Raw genomic sequence first — 17,848 nt, 5'->3', positions numbered from 1 at the left:
CTTGATGGAGCTTCCTGCTGTCCAAATGCTGTGCCTTACTTGTGTTCCACTGACCTTCCTGGTGATACTGCTGTTGCATAAGTACAACAAGAATGCAAGTTTTTATTTATCACAAAATGTATTCAATAAATGGAATAAGTATCGAAGTTGACAGAAACACCCAAATGCCCATTTGGTTATAAGAGCTCTATTATATTGCTGACTTAGAGTAACACATTTGGTATGCTTTTTGACCTCATGCTGAATTAGCTGATTTTTATTTTGTTAAGGTAGCCAACCACAAACACTGTAAATACTTTAACGCTGCAAGACTGCAAGTTTAAGACGTTACAGTTTTACAACATTAAGTTAGGCCCAGGCATTTAGGTGACAGGCAGGAAGGAGCTTTAAGACTTGGACGGTAATTCCTACCACATGGCAAACTTGCTCTTGTAAAACAGGGCAAGGATGGAATTAATGGTAGCAATTACAGTCCCTGAAGTAGCTAAACTCTTTCTTGAAGAGACATGTTTGTTTCCAAGAGGCAGTTGCTGTTTTTCAAATGAAAACTTCTTAATCTGGGCATCACAGTAAAAAGTAATCCAATGTAAGACAAAATCTAGAGTTAGACCAAACTAAGCATAAAGAAATTCTGCTTTCGGAGACTGGGCCCTGAATTCACATCCTGCACATTCAGCATATCCCAAACATTGTTAATAATCATGTGCATGATGCTGTATCTGTCTTGAACTCACATCTTCTCGAATATTCCAAACAGTTAGGTTCATTGCACTACCTTCTGAACACTCATAATCACCCAGTGTTTTTTCAGGTGTGTGTAATATGGGCCTTGTGCTGCCCAGTCAGTGATGCTGTGTTTATGCTGTATCTCTGGCAACTTCTGAAATGAGCTACAGGTGGGTGACCGTGTTAATTCGTGCATTTACTTCCACTTTAGGGCTGTAGTCAAGACTCCAAGACTCCAAGTCAAGACCAAGACCCCCCCCCCCCCCCCCTCCACCAAGTATTAATTAATCCCCTCAAAAGTTTTAATTAATCTTTTTCTTGTTCCAGGACAAATTACTGTAAAAGATAAACTAATTTTCTTTCCACAAAACAAAACTATGTGCCAAAGATTGAAATCATTATAAAATACCTCCTCTTCTACTTATAAACACAATTGAATGGATTGACAGCTTCTTTGCATTCACCACTGCTCTGAATCGATCTAACCTTGGGCCTTCTTGAATGAATCCACCAAATGCCAATTCCAAAATAATCCCGCCAGTGCCCAGTCTGAATTAAAACAACTGCTGCTCACTCAAAATAAATCCAACCAACGCTTGTATCACAAAATTGCGCTTAAAAACATCAGCCTGTTTCTTTCTTGATAGCTTAATTAAGTCAATCAAATTCATATAGCACTTTTCAAACTAATCAAATTACAATTCAAAGCACTTTACAAGTGACTGACAAAACATATAACACGCAATAATAAAATGGATTTAGAGACTAATACACATCCAGTTTAATAAGACAACAATAAAAATGGCTTGTTAAGATAAAATAGACAAATAATGAAAGATAATACAAGTTTGGGAATCAGTTTCTCTCTCTGAGGCTTAGAAACAATGATCAGTACCTCTGTTTTGTTCTTGTTTAGCTGTACATGATTCTGTGACATCCAGGCCTTTATATCTAAGTTACACTATATAGACTATATATATTGGGACATACCTTCTAATTGTTGATTTCAGGTGTTTCAACCACACCCATTGCTAACAGGTGGATAAAATGAAGCACATACACTTGCAGTCTCAATAGAAAAACACTGGCAATGAAATGACTGATGAATTCAAAGACTTTAAAATATAGCACTGTCATAGGATTATCTGCCTGATTGCATTTTGCAAAATGTAAAGTTTTCTGCAGGAGGGATAATGCTATGGGGGTGTTTTTTGAGGGATTGGCCTAGGCTTAGTTCCACACACACACACACACACACACACACACACTGAAACTACTTATCCTTCTGTGTCATGGGGGGCTGCTGGATCCCAGCGGTTATTGGGCAAAAGGCAGGATACACTCTGGCAGACAGACATTCAATCACATATTCACACCTAGGGGCAACAGGCCCAACTGGCCTGTGGGAGGAAACTAGAGTACCCAGAGGAAACCCACACAGACACGGAGAGAACATGCAAACTCCACACAGGAAGGACTCCGGTCACCTGGTCTGGAATCGAACCCTTCCTGCTGTGAGGCGACCCCCTTAGTTCCAAGTGAAGGGAAATCTTAGTTTTGTATACTTCCACTTTTGTAAAATTGGCTGGGGGAAAGCTCTTTTCTTTTCCAGCATGACTGTGCCCCAGTTCACAAAGCACATAAGTCCATAAAGGCTTGGCTGGGTAAGTTTGGTGTGAATGAACCTGAACAGAGCCTTGAGCACAACCCCATCAAACACCTTCAAAATGAACTGAAACAAAGATTGTGAGCCAGGTCATCTCATCCATTGATCCAACATCAATGTCTGACTTCACAAACATTCTTCAAATCAAATTTATTTGTAGCGCTTTTACAGCAGATGTCACAAAGCTTCACAGAATTCCAGAAAAGACAGACAGTTTTAACAAGAATGTAAAAACCCCCAGGTGAGCAAGCCAGGGGCGATCTTCTGGATGAATAGGCAAAAAATTCCCACAGACACACTACAAAATCTTGTGGAAAGCCTTCAAAGAAAAGATGAACTTGTTACAGGTGCAAAGAATGGGCAGGCAACTTTATATTATTGCCCATGGATTTAGAATGGGATGTCATAAAAGCTTGTGTGTGTGTAACATGCAGACGTCACAATACTGTTGACCATACAGTGGGGCAAAAAAGTATTTAGTCAGCCACTGATTGTGCAAACAGCCTCAAAGCATGATGTTTCCACCCCCGTGCTTCACAGTAGGTGATCTACTGGTGTTCTTGGGATGCAACTCAGCACTCTTCTTCCTCCAAACACAATGAGTTGAGTTTTTACCAAAAAGTTCTATTTTGGTTTCATCTAACCACGTGATATTCTCCCAATCCTCTTCTGGATCATTCATATGCTCTCTGGCAAACTTCAGATGGGCCTGGACATGTACTGGCTTAAGCAGGGGGACACGCCTGGTACTGCAGGATTTGAGTCCCTCTCGGCGTAGTGTGTTACTGATGGTAGCCTTTGTTACTTTGGTCCCAGCTCTCTGCAGATCATTCATCAGGTCCCTCCGTGTAGTTCTGGGATTTTTGCTCACCGTTCTCATGATCATTTTGACCCCACGGGATGAGATCTTGCATGGGGCCCCAGATCGGATGAGATTATCAATGGCCTTGTATGTCTTCCATTTTCATACAATTGCTCCCACAGTTGATTTATTCATGCCAACCTGCTTGCCTATTGTAGATTCACTCCTCCCAGCCTGATGCAGGTCTGCAATTTTCTTCCTGGTGTCCTTTGACAGCTCTTTGGTCTTGGACATGGTTCAGTTTGGAGTCTGACTGTTTGAGGCTGTAGACAGGTGTCTTTTATACAGATAACGAGGTCAAACAGGTGCCATTAATACAGGTAACGAGTGGAGGACAGAAGAGCTTCTTAAAGAAGAAGTTACAGCTCTGTGAGAGCCAGAAATCTTGCTTGTTTTTGTGTTACCAAATAATTATTTTCCACCATAATTTACAAATAAATTCTTTAAAAATCCTACAATGTGATTTCCTGGATTTCTTTTCTCATCTTGTCTCTCATAGTTGAAGTGAACCTATGATGAAAATTACAGACCTTTCATCTTTCTAAGTAGGAGAACTTGCACAATCAGTGACTGACTAAATACTTTTTTGCCCCACTGTATAAGGTCAAAGATATGATGTAAATCTTTGAAAAACAGTTCCAGACAGGCTCAATTAATCCCAAAATATCTGGTGGTCCACAGTATCCAAAGCAGCACTCGTGTCAAGTAGCACCAGGATTTGAGTTTTAAAAATGTACTTAGCTGATTCAAAATGTTAAAATGTTAAAATTCCCTGTTCCCTTTTTTAATTTTTTTTTTTTACTAAAGCTGTTTTAAAATCAATGAGGAAGACACCAAGCTGTAAGGAGTGATTTACTATGTCTTTGGATACAGAATAAAACATATTTGCAATGTTAATGCTAGACTCTAACAGTTGACTCACATCAATCAATCACATAAGAGTTGAACCACATCACAAAAAACCCTCAAACCTTTAAATGTCTAGTCAAATCAAAAGTTATTTATGTAGCACTTTTTACAACAGGTGTTGTCAGCTTTATAGAAAAACTTTACAGAAATATCCAGGTCCAAGCTCCCTGAGCAAGCCAATGGTGACGGTGGCAAGGAAAAACTTCCTAAGCGCAAGAGGAAGAAACCTTGAGAGGAACTAAGACTCAAAAGAGGAACCCATCCTCCTCTGGTCAACATCAGACAGCAAACAGCATTAGTATAAAATATTTCAATACAAAATGGGGAAAACAGGTAGAGCAATGGTTAATTAAATTTAAATTTGAGTTTATGCAGCAGGAGCATCATCAGGAGGGTCAGTTCATGCTGGTGAGGTTTGCACACCGTTAAGCTCCACGGTGGTCAAAATAGTCCCGAAGGCTGAAACAGTCCAGAAGGTTGGCAAGCAGTGGGCACCCAATCAAGGCAGAAGAAGCAACAGCATCAGACACACAGGATGGGCAGCTGTTCAACTCAGCAAAGAAAAAGAAATCACACAGAGAGTCAGTTCTGTAAAGAGTGACTGATCACAGATTACAGTAGTAACAAGAGCAGCAGAGACTCTGGCAGGTCTAGTTATTACAGCCTAACTAAAAGGGAGAAACCAGAAAGGTAACAGAGACATGAGGGCTCCCTGAGATGTCAGCGTCCCTCCGTTCCACTGTCAGTAAACATGTGTGAAAACATAGGAGTGGCAGGATGACGGCACCAACACTCCCAGTTTACCATAATACTCTATGAACCACCAGATCTGCTAAGTAACTAAACTTATTAGCAAAGGTTTGACTAAACAAGTAAGTTTTTAGCCTAGACTTAAAGACTGAGGCTGTGTCTGAGTTCTAGGTACTAAAAGTAAGCCATCACTAAATAGGCATGATGGTTCATAGTAGGAGAGAAGTTCACTCAGGTTCTGAGTGGTGAGTCTGTTTAGACCGTTATATGTCAGTAATACATTTTTATAAGCAATACGAAATTTAACTGGTAACCAGTGTAGGGTTGGTAAAACTGGGCTGATCTGGTCAAACTTCCTGATTCTTGTGCGGACTCTGGCTGCAGCATTCTGGACTAGCTGAAGCTTGTTGAGGCTTTTGCTGTAACATCCAGACAGCAGGGCATTACAGTAATCCAGCCTTGAGGTAATAAATGCATGAACTAACTTTTCTGCATCCTGTAGATGATAATGCATTTCTGAATTTAGCAATATTGTGGAGATTCAGGAAGTGGAGATAAAGCCAGAGAGGCCAGGTTGAGATGGTTTGGACATGTGTTGAGGAGGAGTAGTGGATATATTGGTCAAAGAATGTTGGAGATGGAGCTGCCGGGCAGAAGGAGAAGATGTAGACCTCAGAGAAGGTTTATGGATGTAGTGAAGATGGACATGGAGATGGTTGGTGTAAAAGTAGAGGAGGCAGTGGATAGGGCAAGATGGAGGCAGATGATCTGTTGTGGCGACCCCTAAAGGGAGCAGCCAAAAGAAGAAGTGGAGATGCAGGAAGGCTGTTTTAGTAATATTAGTTATATGAGCATTGAAGCATAGCGCAGGAGCTATCGTGACACCAAGGTTTTTTTTACAGATGTATCTGATGCAATTGAGAAACTATTAAGTGTTATGTTAGACAGTTTGTTTGTAGCAGCTTTTGGAACAAAAAGCAGAACCTGGGTTTTTATCTGAGTTAAGTAGGAGAAAGGTACTTTACATCTAGTCTTTTATGTCTTTTATACAGTCCTTAGTTTTGCTAAATTGAAGTTTAACACCTGGTTTGCTTGATATACTGTATATAACTGTGTGTCATTGGCATAGCAGTGGAAATTGATGCTGTGTTTACTGATAATGGTACCCAGTGGTAGTATATATATAATGTGAATAATATAGGTCCTAAAACAGAGCCTTGTGGAACATCATACTTTAGTTTTGCAAGAACAGATGATTCACTGTTTACATTTATAAACAAATTTACAAAATGTAGTTGAGATATGATGAAAAAAAAACATATTTTCTGAAAGATACCAAATAAAAACGTAAATATAATAAGTATAATGTATTAAATTATTATTTTTAATTATATTAGGTGTAAAAAGGGAGCTTGGAAGTACTGTTTTCTTGAGAGTTTCAGCATTTCAACTTGACATTATTCTGTGCACCAGGGTATAGGTAAAAATACAATGTGGTTGTTTTTGCTGCCAGATACTAGATGTAATGTTTATTGTTTTTATCACAAGGAACCCTTCAAAACTTGTCCCCCTTTATCATCAAGTCAACTAATTTGCTCAGCTATTTTAATTTTTTCATAGCAGCTGGGTAGTCTTTATTACCTGCAGGGCACATAAAACTATTTACATATGCTCACTACATATGTGCACTATAATACGGATCTCTGGACAATACTGTCATTATATGTGAGATAAGAATGTACTGAATTAACATTGAAACAAAACTCGTCTTACCTCCTCATCAAGCTGGCTTGCAAACTGAAAACAAACCTAAAAGAGTTCTACAAATGAGACCATGACTTACCATTTTCCCTAAATACCGTCTGCCCGTTACAACACTAAGTAGACAGGCTCACTTCTGAAAAACTTTCAGAACTTTATAATATTCCACAACTACGTTTGGAGTACTGTAAATAAGACGCATAATATTACAAGAATTTTGAGAGAAAGTGAAAGTGTACCCATTCTATATAGCATCTATATAATATTCGATATATTGTTCCATTCTTATAGGCTTGACATCGTAAGAACCCTTTTTGGTGATATATAGAACCTTTTTCAAAAAGGTTCTGTACAGAACCATCGATAGCACACTCTCCATCATTCTGAAGAACCCTTTCACAATGCAAAGAACCCTTTAATCATGCAAACTGTTCTATGGGTGTTCATGGAAAATGAAAATAAGCCATATAGAACCATGTTTAAGAGTGTAGTTAACACTGGCAGTACTTTGGTGCGGTGTAGGCACTAAATGTTTTTTTTTTTTCTCCTGAGAATCATTTACTCTGCAGGGCGGCACAGTGGCGCGGTGGGTAGTGCTGTCGCCTCACAGGGCCTGGGTTCAATTCCCCTGCCAGGTGACCACGGTCCTCTCTGCGTGGAGTTTGCATGTTCTCCCTGTGTCTGCATGGGTTTCCTCCCACAGTCCAAAGACATGCAGTCAGGCCAATTGGACATGTTACATTGCCCCTAGGTGTGACTGTCTTTGTCTGTCTGTCTGCCCTGTCCAGGGTGTATCCTGCCTTCCACCCCATGACTCCTGGGATAGGCTCCAGCATCCCCCCTGAGACCCTGACGGAGAAGCTGCTTAGAAATGGGATGGATGGCATTTACTCTGCAGTACAGGAACAGTGCTGCTCTTTTACGTATTTCCATATCATGATATTTCCTGCCTTTGCCTGTGAACTCTAGTAAGTAGTTTTTATTCTCTATGGATATTTATGTGGTATATTATTTTCACATAGTATATTTCTATGTCAAAGCTAGGCTAGTCTTGCTAACACAATCACATGATAGCCACTGCTTCAGACTAGACCTCACCACTGATTTTTAGTAGTTACTGGCTTCTTTCCCAGACCCAAATTAAACCTAAGTCTAAACTAAACAGAATTTTTATTAGTGGAATGCTATTATTGTAATTCAGTCCAAGACTGATCTTAATACATGTCAGAAAAAAAACTAACCCACTCAGGCTAATAAGAATAATCAGCTTAGAGTTCAAGGAATTAGAACTGTTAGGCTGCTCTTTCACCAGTGCTTTCTAATGATCGGCACATATATAATCTAGCTCATGAAGGGTTTGAATGAACTCTTTTTATGTTAATGCTAGATTCTAAAAGTTGAATCACATAAATCAATCACATAAGGTGAATCACATCAGACCCTCAACCCTTTCAGCATAGCTCAGATATGGCCAAAACAGAAAACAGTATATTTACTGAAATGTACAGAAGGAAAATACAAAAAAGCATAAATAAAATAATAGCATAATGTATTAAGGTAAGAGATGGACAATGTATATAATAATGATGAGCATAAAACTAACAATACTTAACAATAAAATTGTTCCAGCTAAGTGGTGAAATAATATCCCTTACTTTAATTAATGTACGCAGGTATAATGATTATTTTAAGAGTCATTTTGGACCAATTCTGTTCCAAATAAATAGTTTTATTACTTTGGATTAGATTAGATTACATTATGGTAAACACAAAAGTTAGAGCATTGGGGTTTTCATGGGGGTTGGAAACCACTGACAGACCCATTTTTTAACTCTGAAATGTAAATGACCTATGAATACCCAAAAGGTAATATTTTTCACACAATTAATGCCACAAGTATATTGCAGATAGGCATTGAAGCAACTTAGACTCGCAGCATTGCTGCAATTCTAAACAGGCTTCTCAAGGTCAGAATAGTTTGATAAGAGAGGCATGCGCATGATGACTAAGAACAGCCTGATTGGGAAAACATGAGGGAAAAATGTCAATTAAGAATATCCTGGCACAGATAGAAAGACTTGGCTTGTTAGTATCAGATTTTTGAAAAGTATGATACATTACACTGACCTGCTCACAACACCCTAAGTAAGTGATGTACTCCTCTATAGAGCCAAACACTGTACACTTGTAAGACTCCAGACATTTCATATGAAGAAAACCTTTTTGTTTCCCTGTGCCAACATTCTACATGATTGTACATTATTGTATCACCTGATGTTCTGAAATAAGGACAGACTGTGCTGCTGTCTAGTGGTATAAGTAGTACAAACCTGCTTCCACAAAAGTTGGAACAACAGGTAAAATGTAAATAAAAACAGAAAGCAGTGATTTAAAAAAAACCTTTGACCTGTTTTACTGTCTGAAATTGATGCTTGCAACACATTCAAATAAAAAGTTGGGATAGGGGCAATTTAAAACAAGCAACATTGTGAAATGTGCTTGGGCATAAAAACAGCATCCAGGTAAATCCTAGCCCGCTACTTGCCTCAGCAAAACATCCAACAGTTTAAAAGTAATCTCAGCAAACAATTTCAGGTATCTAAAATCAACCCCTCAGACAGCACTGCATACAAAACTGACATACTTCTGTATCACATAACACCACTCTCAGGAATACAACCCCAATTCCAATGAAGTTGGGATGTTGTGTAAAACATAAATAAAAACAGAATACGATGATTTGCACATCCTTTTCAACCTATATTCAATTGAATACACTAGAAAGACAAGATATTTAATGTTCAAACGGATAAACTTTATTGTTTTTTGCAAATATTCACTCATTTTGAATTTGATGTCTGCAACACGTTCCACAGAAGTTGACACAAAAGACTGGGAAAGTCCTGGGAAAAACACCTGTTTGGAACATTCCACAGGTGAACAGGTTAATTGGAAACAGGTGAGTGTCATGATTGGGTATAAAGGGATCCCTGAAAGGCTCAGTCATTCACAAGCAAGGATGGGGTGAGGTTCACCACTTTGTGAACAACTGCGTGAGCAAATAGTCCAACAGTTTAAGAACAACGTTTCTCAATGTGCAATTGCAAGGAATTTAGGGATTTCATCATCTACAGTCCATAATATCATCAAAAGATTCAGAGCATCTGGAGAAATCTCTGCAAGTAAGGCAGAAAACCAACATTGAATTTCCGTGACCTTCGATCCCTCAGGCGGCACTGCATTAAAAACCCACATCGTTCTGTAATGGATATTACCACATGGGCTCAGGAACACTTCAGAAAACCACTGTCAGTGAACACAGTTCGTCGCTCCATCTACAAGTGCAAGTTAAAACTCTGCCATGCAAAGCGAAAGCCAGATATCAACAACACACAGAAACGCCGCTGGCTTCTCTGGGCCTGAGCTCATCTGAGATGGACTGATGCAAGTGGAAAAGTGTCTTGTGGTCTGACGAGTCCACATTTTTTAAAGTGTTTTTGGAAATTCATGGATGTTTTGTCCTCCGGGCCAAAGAGGAAAAGGACTGTCCAGATTGTTTTCAGCACAAAGTTCAAAAGCCAGCATCTCTGATGGTGTGGGGGTGTGTTAATGCCCATGGCATGGGTAACCTGCACATCTGTGAAGGCACCATTAATGCTGAAAGGTACATACAGGTTTTGGAGCAACATATGCTGCCATCCAAGCAACGCCTTTTTCAATGATGTCTCTGCTTATTTCAGCAAGACAATGCCAAGCCACATTCTGCACGTGTTACAACAGCGTGGCTTCATAGTAAAAGAGTGCGGGTACTAGACTGGCCTGCCTGCAGTCCAGACCTGTCTCCCATTGAAAATGTGTGGCGCATTATGAAGCGCAAAATACAACAACGGAGACCCCGGACTGTTGAGCAACTGAAGTTGTACATCAAGCAAGAATGGGAAAGAATTCCACCTTCAAAGCTTCAACAATTAGTGTCCTCAGTTCCCAAACGCTTATTGAGTGTTGTTAAAAGGAAAGGTGATGTAACACAGTGGTAAACATGCCCCTGTCCCAACTTCTTTGGAACGTGTTGCAGGCATCAAATTCAAAATGAGTGAATATTTGCAAAAAACTATAAAGTTTATCTGTTTGAACATTTAATATCTTTGTAGTGTATTCAATTGAATATAGGTTGAAAAGGATTTGCAAATCATTGTATTCTGTTTTTATTTATGTTTTACACAACGTCCCAACTTCATTGGAATTGGAGTTGTACTTTGACAAATGCAAGGTAAGACAAATCTACAAATGCAAGGTAAGACTGTATTATGCACAGCAGAAGCCACATGTCAGCAACGTCCAGAAATACTGCTGACTTCTTTGGTCTTGAGTTCGTCTGAAATGGACTGATGCACCACGGAAATGTGTATTGTTGTTTTTCAGATGAATGTTTATGGAAATAATGCATGTTGTGTTCTCCAAAATAGTTTCCAGCATGAAGTTCATAACTCCAGTATGAGTTCTTTTTAGGAACTGAGTTTATACAAATGGATTTGTGGTAGGATTTTTAAAATATTTGTGGTTTGCTCTGATGTATGATGCTTGTAAGTGATATTTACAAGCAAACATAACAGTACAAAAGGTAGTACTTGTACGAAGTGAATGAATGCACATGTTTTCAGCATTTCACTGTAGAGAAAAGCAGACACTGTGTAGTTAATTTATATATCTATAAAATTACATTTTTTGGGCTACAGTGAGCTCTGCATACTGTACGAATGTGACCAAATGTAAATAGACAACTTTATTCAGAGCAAACACATGCATACTAATACACTATAAACAGAACCCCCCCCCCCCCCCCCCCCCCCCCACCTGGCAGCACAGGGGGATAAGAGGCTTAGAAGATGGGTGTGTGTCCTTTCAGTTCAATGAATTTGCTCATTTCACACAGTTAGTTAAAAACAGCAAGGAGAAATTAAAAATGCACTACACACGGCTGGGATTTTGTGAGGATACGTGACATTGTGCACATTTAAGCGTTCTAAATAGGCCTTGCTTCATAGAGGTTGAAACAGCAATGGCTTGAAATGCCGGCTTTGTTTAGCTGATCAAAGCCAGTTGTGGGCTAGTTCGAATGTGCATATTTCTGTTTCTCTAGACAAACCACATGTATCAGTGGTGTCGTGCAGCTGCAAAGCACAAGTGGACACCGGTACCACAGAGCCGATTTTAAATAGACATTGAGTTGGCAGTTTTTTTAGGTACACCTGCACTATCACGATCGTATCCATAAGTATCCAGATACGTCTTCTAATTAATACAATTCAGCTGCTTCAAATACCAGAATCCACCAACAGAACAAACACAAACTAACACAAATATTCACCAAGATCACCAGGCTCACGGTTTCTGTGTGGCTGGAACATCTGAGACAGAGACAACAACATCTGAGACAGAGACAACTGTCAGGATGTTTTTTTGCAAGTGTTCTCATACTGCCTCCAGATATTTTGTTTTCCTAAAAGGAAAAAGGGGTTATCTGTTTTTTAATGCTCTGGTGTAGTTAGCCTTGACTTTTTTTGTGACTGGACCTGAGATTGCACTCTAGCTAGCATATAATGTTGTTTGTCTTTGTTGAGGTTCCGTGGCAACCACAGTTTACATTTTCTGGTGCCAACTCCCAGGGATTGCTCTCATTATGTCCAGCATTGGTCTGATTAACTGTAATTTCTCAGTAATATATAAACAAGCCCTCTAGCTCACAGCAAAAACCTTTCAGATATACTTTCTTTATTGTCAAGGGACAAGGAATGAAACTCCAAATTTTCAAGTAGAGCATCTAACTAGCCTGAAGATTCGTTTTGGATAAGTGCTTCCTTTTTTGTTGATCTAGACAACATCTCATAACATAGATGCACAACTGCAGCATTATATACCTGAAATAAATGTGCACTGTATGTCATACTGTTGTCTATAAAATTAGACAAAAGCACTGCCAAATTTCAAGCTAGCACTAGTATTGTTTTAGCTGTGCACTTTATCATTATAATAGATAAGAGTGTTTATACAGTGTTGGTGATTGCTACACCATTTAAAGTGGAAAGGCAAATTCAAATAAGAACTTGGTAAATAAAAAGTCAACTTCAGCTTTGTGGTGTTGTGCTTGTTTTAACTGCAGAAGCTGTTAAAATTGTCCAAATAGAGAGAGAGAGATCCGTTTCTATTGTTCTGCTCCCATGAGGAAAATAGCCAATTCACCTGGTAAGTAGCAGTTTAAGAGCTGAGCAGGGCTTTATTAAAGCTTTGCTTGTTTCCATATGATTCTTCTGAAATAAACCAGCGTAAGCACAGTGCCAAACATGAGGCAAACTTGCTGTATATCAAGTTTACAGCAGGAAACACATCCATTCACATGAAAAGTAACCAGCTCTGTAGCACTCATCTGCACGTTTCTTCCCATTTAGATTCCATATCTAGTCTTTTCCGAGTCATTAGGCTCAAGTCCAAGACAAAGTCAGAGTCACTGGTGTTTGAATCAAAGTAGAATGGCAAGTCTTTCTCGATTTTGTTGAATCGAGCCTCAAGTCATTAAAGTCAAATGACTCGAATCGAAACCTTTGAAAACCAGCATAGTTGTTCAGCAGAAAAAAACAGCATACCACCATTGTGTGACCAAAACCTTTCGTCTTCAAAGTGATTTTGGCCAAGGTGGCAAGCAGAAAGCGCTGTCATCCACATCAAGCAGGGCCTGGGTTCAATTCCCCAGCCAGGCGACCAGTCTTTTCTGTGTGGAATTTGCAGTCCAGAAATCCAAATTGCCCCTAGGTGTGTCTGATTGTATATGTCTTTGTGTCTGCCCTGTGATGCACTGGTGTACTGTCCAGGGTGTGGAGATGCTGTGTAAGTAAAATTTTGGACTTTCCTGAAATTTTTCCTTTCAAATTCAAAAATGAAAAATGACAGAAGGGAAGACGCAAAACTTCCAACAGCAATAAATGCTGGTATGATAGCTAGCAGCAATGGAAGCTTTTATGCTGATCAACAACAAAACCAGCATATGCTGTGTTTTGGAAGCTGGTATGCTCATCCAGCTACACCAGCAGAAACTCTGCATAGACCACCATGGAAATTGTGCTGGTCTAAGCTTTTTTTTTTTTAAGCAGTCACAGCTCCAGCACAAAACTAAAGAAGAAAACTTTGGCACCTTGGGGAATGGAGAGATCATTTCTAACACTCAGTGATGTAAAATGTTTGCACATTGACCTTTGACAGATACAAACCAGATCTACCTTGCTTCAGTTGGCACCACCAAGCGTGCTAGACAGTATCAGGGTGCTGTGGCACCTTCTCTATCTAATCTACCAGTTTACCAGCTATGCCCTGCACACTAGCCTCCTAAGTTTTGGTTCTCTTAACCTCAATAATCCACACCCATTCTCTGTTTTTCACCATCCACAAACTGGTACAGGATGCCTGCTGCATGACTGGAAGAAATTTTGGCCAGTTTCCCTCACCCAAGCACAACATGACTCATAGTCTAAGAGTAAGATGGATTTTCGATAGAGAATCTCAATGATTAGCAACCTATATTCACACAGTATACCTGTTGTGTTTGGGCCCATGATAAGCACTGTATAAATAATTACAATATAAACTCTAAAAACATAGTGAAAACAAGTTCTGCTGTACTGTTGCAATATCAGTTTCAGCTCACCTTTTTCAGTATATGCCTGAACGGCAAATTAGTATTTGAATGTTGCTCTGTTCGAGCCAGACTGTCTTGTTTGGTGAACTGTATTGTGTTTGTTTCCGGCTAATTCACGTTTGTTCATTTGCTCAGCTGTCACAGATCTATCTATCTATCTATCTATCTATCTATCTATCTATCTATCTATCTATCTATCTATCTATCTATCTATCTATCTATCTACACACATAGCAACACATAAAAAGCAAGAAAAAGCAATGCTGTGATTTTTTACCAGTGAAAACAATTCTGACCAATCAGTGGCTCTAAACCAATGGTTGTTCCAAACTTTTGCATGGTAGTGAACGTGCATAATGTATACTTGTATTTGCTAGAATCTATTCACATTACTATGGTTGTATTAAATGTGTAATCCTACATATAAAATTATATATAAATCTTTATTTATCGAATAAAAGAATGGATATAGTGAACCATTTAAAAATACAAACTTTCACAAGACTTAACAAGATTTTGATATTAATAAACAAGCATGTTGGAAACCAAAGCCAATATACAGTTTGTAATATACTACTTAGATCAGAAATAAACCAGGGACATTGCTACCTGGCTCACTGATTTAAAAAACAAACACGATAAACCCGGATTTAGAATTTCAAAATTGAGAACTGTAAAAAATTATTATTAATAAATGCAAACTAAATAATGACATTCTGCTGCTTTTTTTTACTCTGCTGGGGCAGTAAATGCCAGGAAAGTTCCAGACCAATGGATGGGCTGTTCTGTAATATTAAGGCACTTAGAAACTCAATGCTCATATTTTAAGTCACATTTCAGAGAACATAGTGATCAAGTATTGAATAATAGTGTCTACATGTCAAACTGTTTGAAGAATGTCAGAAAAAAAACAATTGCTATTTAAGCATTCATATTTTTCAAAAGTCAATTTTTGTCAGTGAAAACAAATAAATAATTATTTACAATCTCAATCTACTGCAAGCAAAAATCTAGATGTAAACCAACTGTATTGTAAGAGTCACATAAATAATTTACAAAAGAAATTATAATACAGTCTTAATATAAACATCTTAATTCCAAAATGTTTTGATAAAAATAGCCCCTTGTCAGAATATGGGTGCTGTAAAAAGTAAAGAAATAAATGAATAAAAAAGTCCAACTGATCACAAAAAAGCCTAACAATGAAACAGAAAACAACAAAAATAAACTAAAAAGCATTGTGCAAGTGAAACAGTTTGGTGATGAATAGTTCAGTAAATGTAATGTAAATGAATTCTTTGGGTCACATGTAAAAATGAACAAAGGAAATAGAGCACTCTGTCTCCTGCTCCATAACTTTCCTCCTTAAAAGGAGAATCTACTGAATATTCCTTTTCAAACTGCTTTTACTTTTTTAAAGAATGAATAAAGTGGTTGTAGAAACAAACCAGTTAAGTTCATTTTTGCTTCACTGTAGGTCATAACCTGCTTTTTTCCATCACTTCCATGCATATAACAGAAACATGGTGGTCCGTCTAGTTGTGTGTTTCTTTGTGTGACAGTCCCTTACATGCCCCATGCCTGGTCGTGTTCAGTTATCTAGGGAGAGAAAGAATTCGTTATTTAGATAATACTTGGCAACCACAGTCAATCCAGAAGTTCCTTTTCTATCAAAAACATGTAACTATAGCCTGTGGTGGGCAAGAACTGCGTTTTTCCCCCTGATTTTTACACTATTCTCATTAGTTTTGCTATGGCTAATCCTCACATGCTGATAAGTCTTATAAGCGAGGCTTCTGCCTACAATCAGAGAGTCAGGTATGTTTTTTTTCTGCTTAGCATGGCCAAGAACCACCTACTTAAGTGGACTATTTGATTGATGCACAAAATAACCAAATCGCTGTTTTGGTCTATTGTGTACAGGCAGAACTGTGGAAAAACACTGATTGGTATGTATTGGCAAATATGTGAGGACATCTTGCTTAAATGCCTCTAAATGCTTCAAAGAAAACTGGAATAAAGATGTGATGCCATAAACGTCATAAACATAACTATTAAATATTTTATGAGAATTGGAAATGGCTATTCATGGGTTGATAACATTGCATTGATTACATATGGGACAAATAATGCAGTAATTGCGCTATAATGGTATTCAAAAAAGGCCAACAGTATACATAAAAGAAGGCTGACCTGAAGTGTAGACCTGGTAATATTAGGGAAGATGTCATTTTTCTGCTATTATTAGCATATTATTTTTAGTCATTTTCAGTGGAAATGTCAAAGATGTTTTACAACCCTAATTCAATAAAAGCTGGGGCTCTATTTTATTCACAATAGAACATAGAACACATGAAGTGAAGCATTTCACCATTTCAAGAAAAATATTAAGTTTGTAAACATCTGGGAAGTGAGGAGACCAGTCAATGAAGTTTTGAGAGAGGAATATTGTCCTATTCTTGTCTGACATAGGATTCTAGCTGCTCAACAGTCCTGGGTCTTCTTTGCCGGATTTTTCGCTTCATGATGCGCCAAATGTTTTCAATTGGTGAAAGGTCTGGATTGCAGGCAGGCCAGTGCAGTACCCGGACTCTTCTTCTGTGAAGCCATGCTATTGTGATGGATGCAGTATGTGGTTTAGCATTGTTTTGCTGAAATATGCAAAGCCTTCCCTGAAAGAGACACTGTCTGGATGGGAGCATATGTTGTTTTAATACTGTTGAGCATTGAAGTTCAGCAGTGCCTTTCAGACGTGTAAGCTGCCCATAGGCACTAATGCAACCCCACACCATCAGAGATGCAGAACTGTGTACTGACAACAAGCTGGATGGTCCCTCTCCTCTCAAATCCGTAGAACATGGTGTACGTGATTTCCAAAAAGAATGTCAAATTTTGATTAATCTGACCACAGAACAGTTTTCCATTTTGCCTCAGTCCATTTTAAATTAGCTTTGGCCCAGAGAAGATGGCGGCGTTTCTCGATCTTGTTGACATATGGCTTCTTCTTTATATGATACAGCTTTAACTTGCATTTGTGGATTGCGTGGTAAAGTGTTCACAGAATGATTTCTCAAAGCGTTCCTTAGCCCATGCAGTGTTTACCAGTACAGCACTGTGCCTATTTTTAATAGAGTGCCACCTGAGGGCCCGAAGTTCACAAGGATCTAATATCTAATGTGTGTGAGAGTGTGTGTGTGTGTGTGTGTGTGTCTGTGTGTGTGTGTGTGTGTGTGTGTGTGTGTGTGTGTGAACCTCTGCCCATCTTTGCTTCTTAAAGAGACTCTACATTGCTCTTTTTATACCCAGTCACGCAAGTTGCAAATTGTTCCTCCAGCTGTTTTTTATTAGAACCACTTACTTTTTCAGCCTTTTGTTGCGTAGTTTTTTAGAATTGCTTCCATCACGTTCTCACTAAAATGTCTCACTTTCAACATCTGACACATGTTCTATTGTGAGTGAAAATATGGGCCTATTAGATTTGAAAAGC

The 17,848-nt window shown here is 38.7% G+C and overlaps 1 protein-coding gene across 1 annotated transcript in view; it reads right to left on the bottom strand.

Moving 5' to 3' along the window:
* Nucleotides 1-14,785: 14,785 nt before the first annotated feature.
* The window catches only part of thbs2a (thrombospondin 2a), a 44,651-nt gene continuing 41,588 nt past the window's right edge, over nucleotides 14,786-17,848 (bottom strand). The window contains 1 exon segment of the mRNA XM_017715009.2: nucleotides 14,786-15,960. Within this exon segment, the coding sequence (XP_017570498.2) occupies nucleotides 15,957-15,960 (4 nt within the window). The 3' untranslated portion in view covers nucleotides 14,786-15,956.

The sequence above is a fragment of the Pygocentrus nattereri genome, chromosome 22, assembly GCF_015220715.1.
Source record: "Pygocentrus nattereri isolate fPygNat1 chromosome 22, fPygNat1.pri, whole genome shotgun sequence".
NCBI lineage: Eukaryota > Metazoa > Chordata > Actinopteri > Characiformes > Serrasalmidae > Pygocentrus > Pygocentrus nattereri.
The sequence above is the reverse complement of the archived record's forward strand: the minus strand, read 5'-3'. Positions and strand labels throughout refer to the sequence as shown.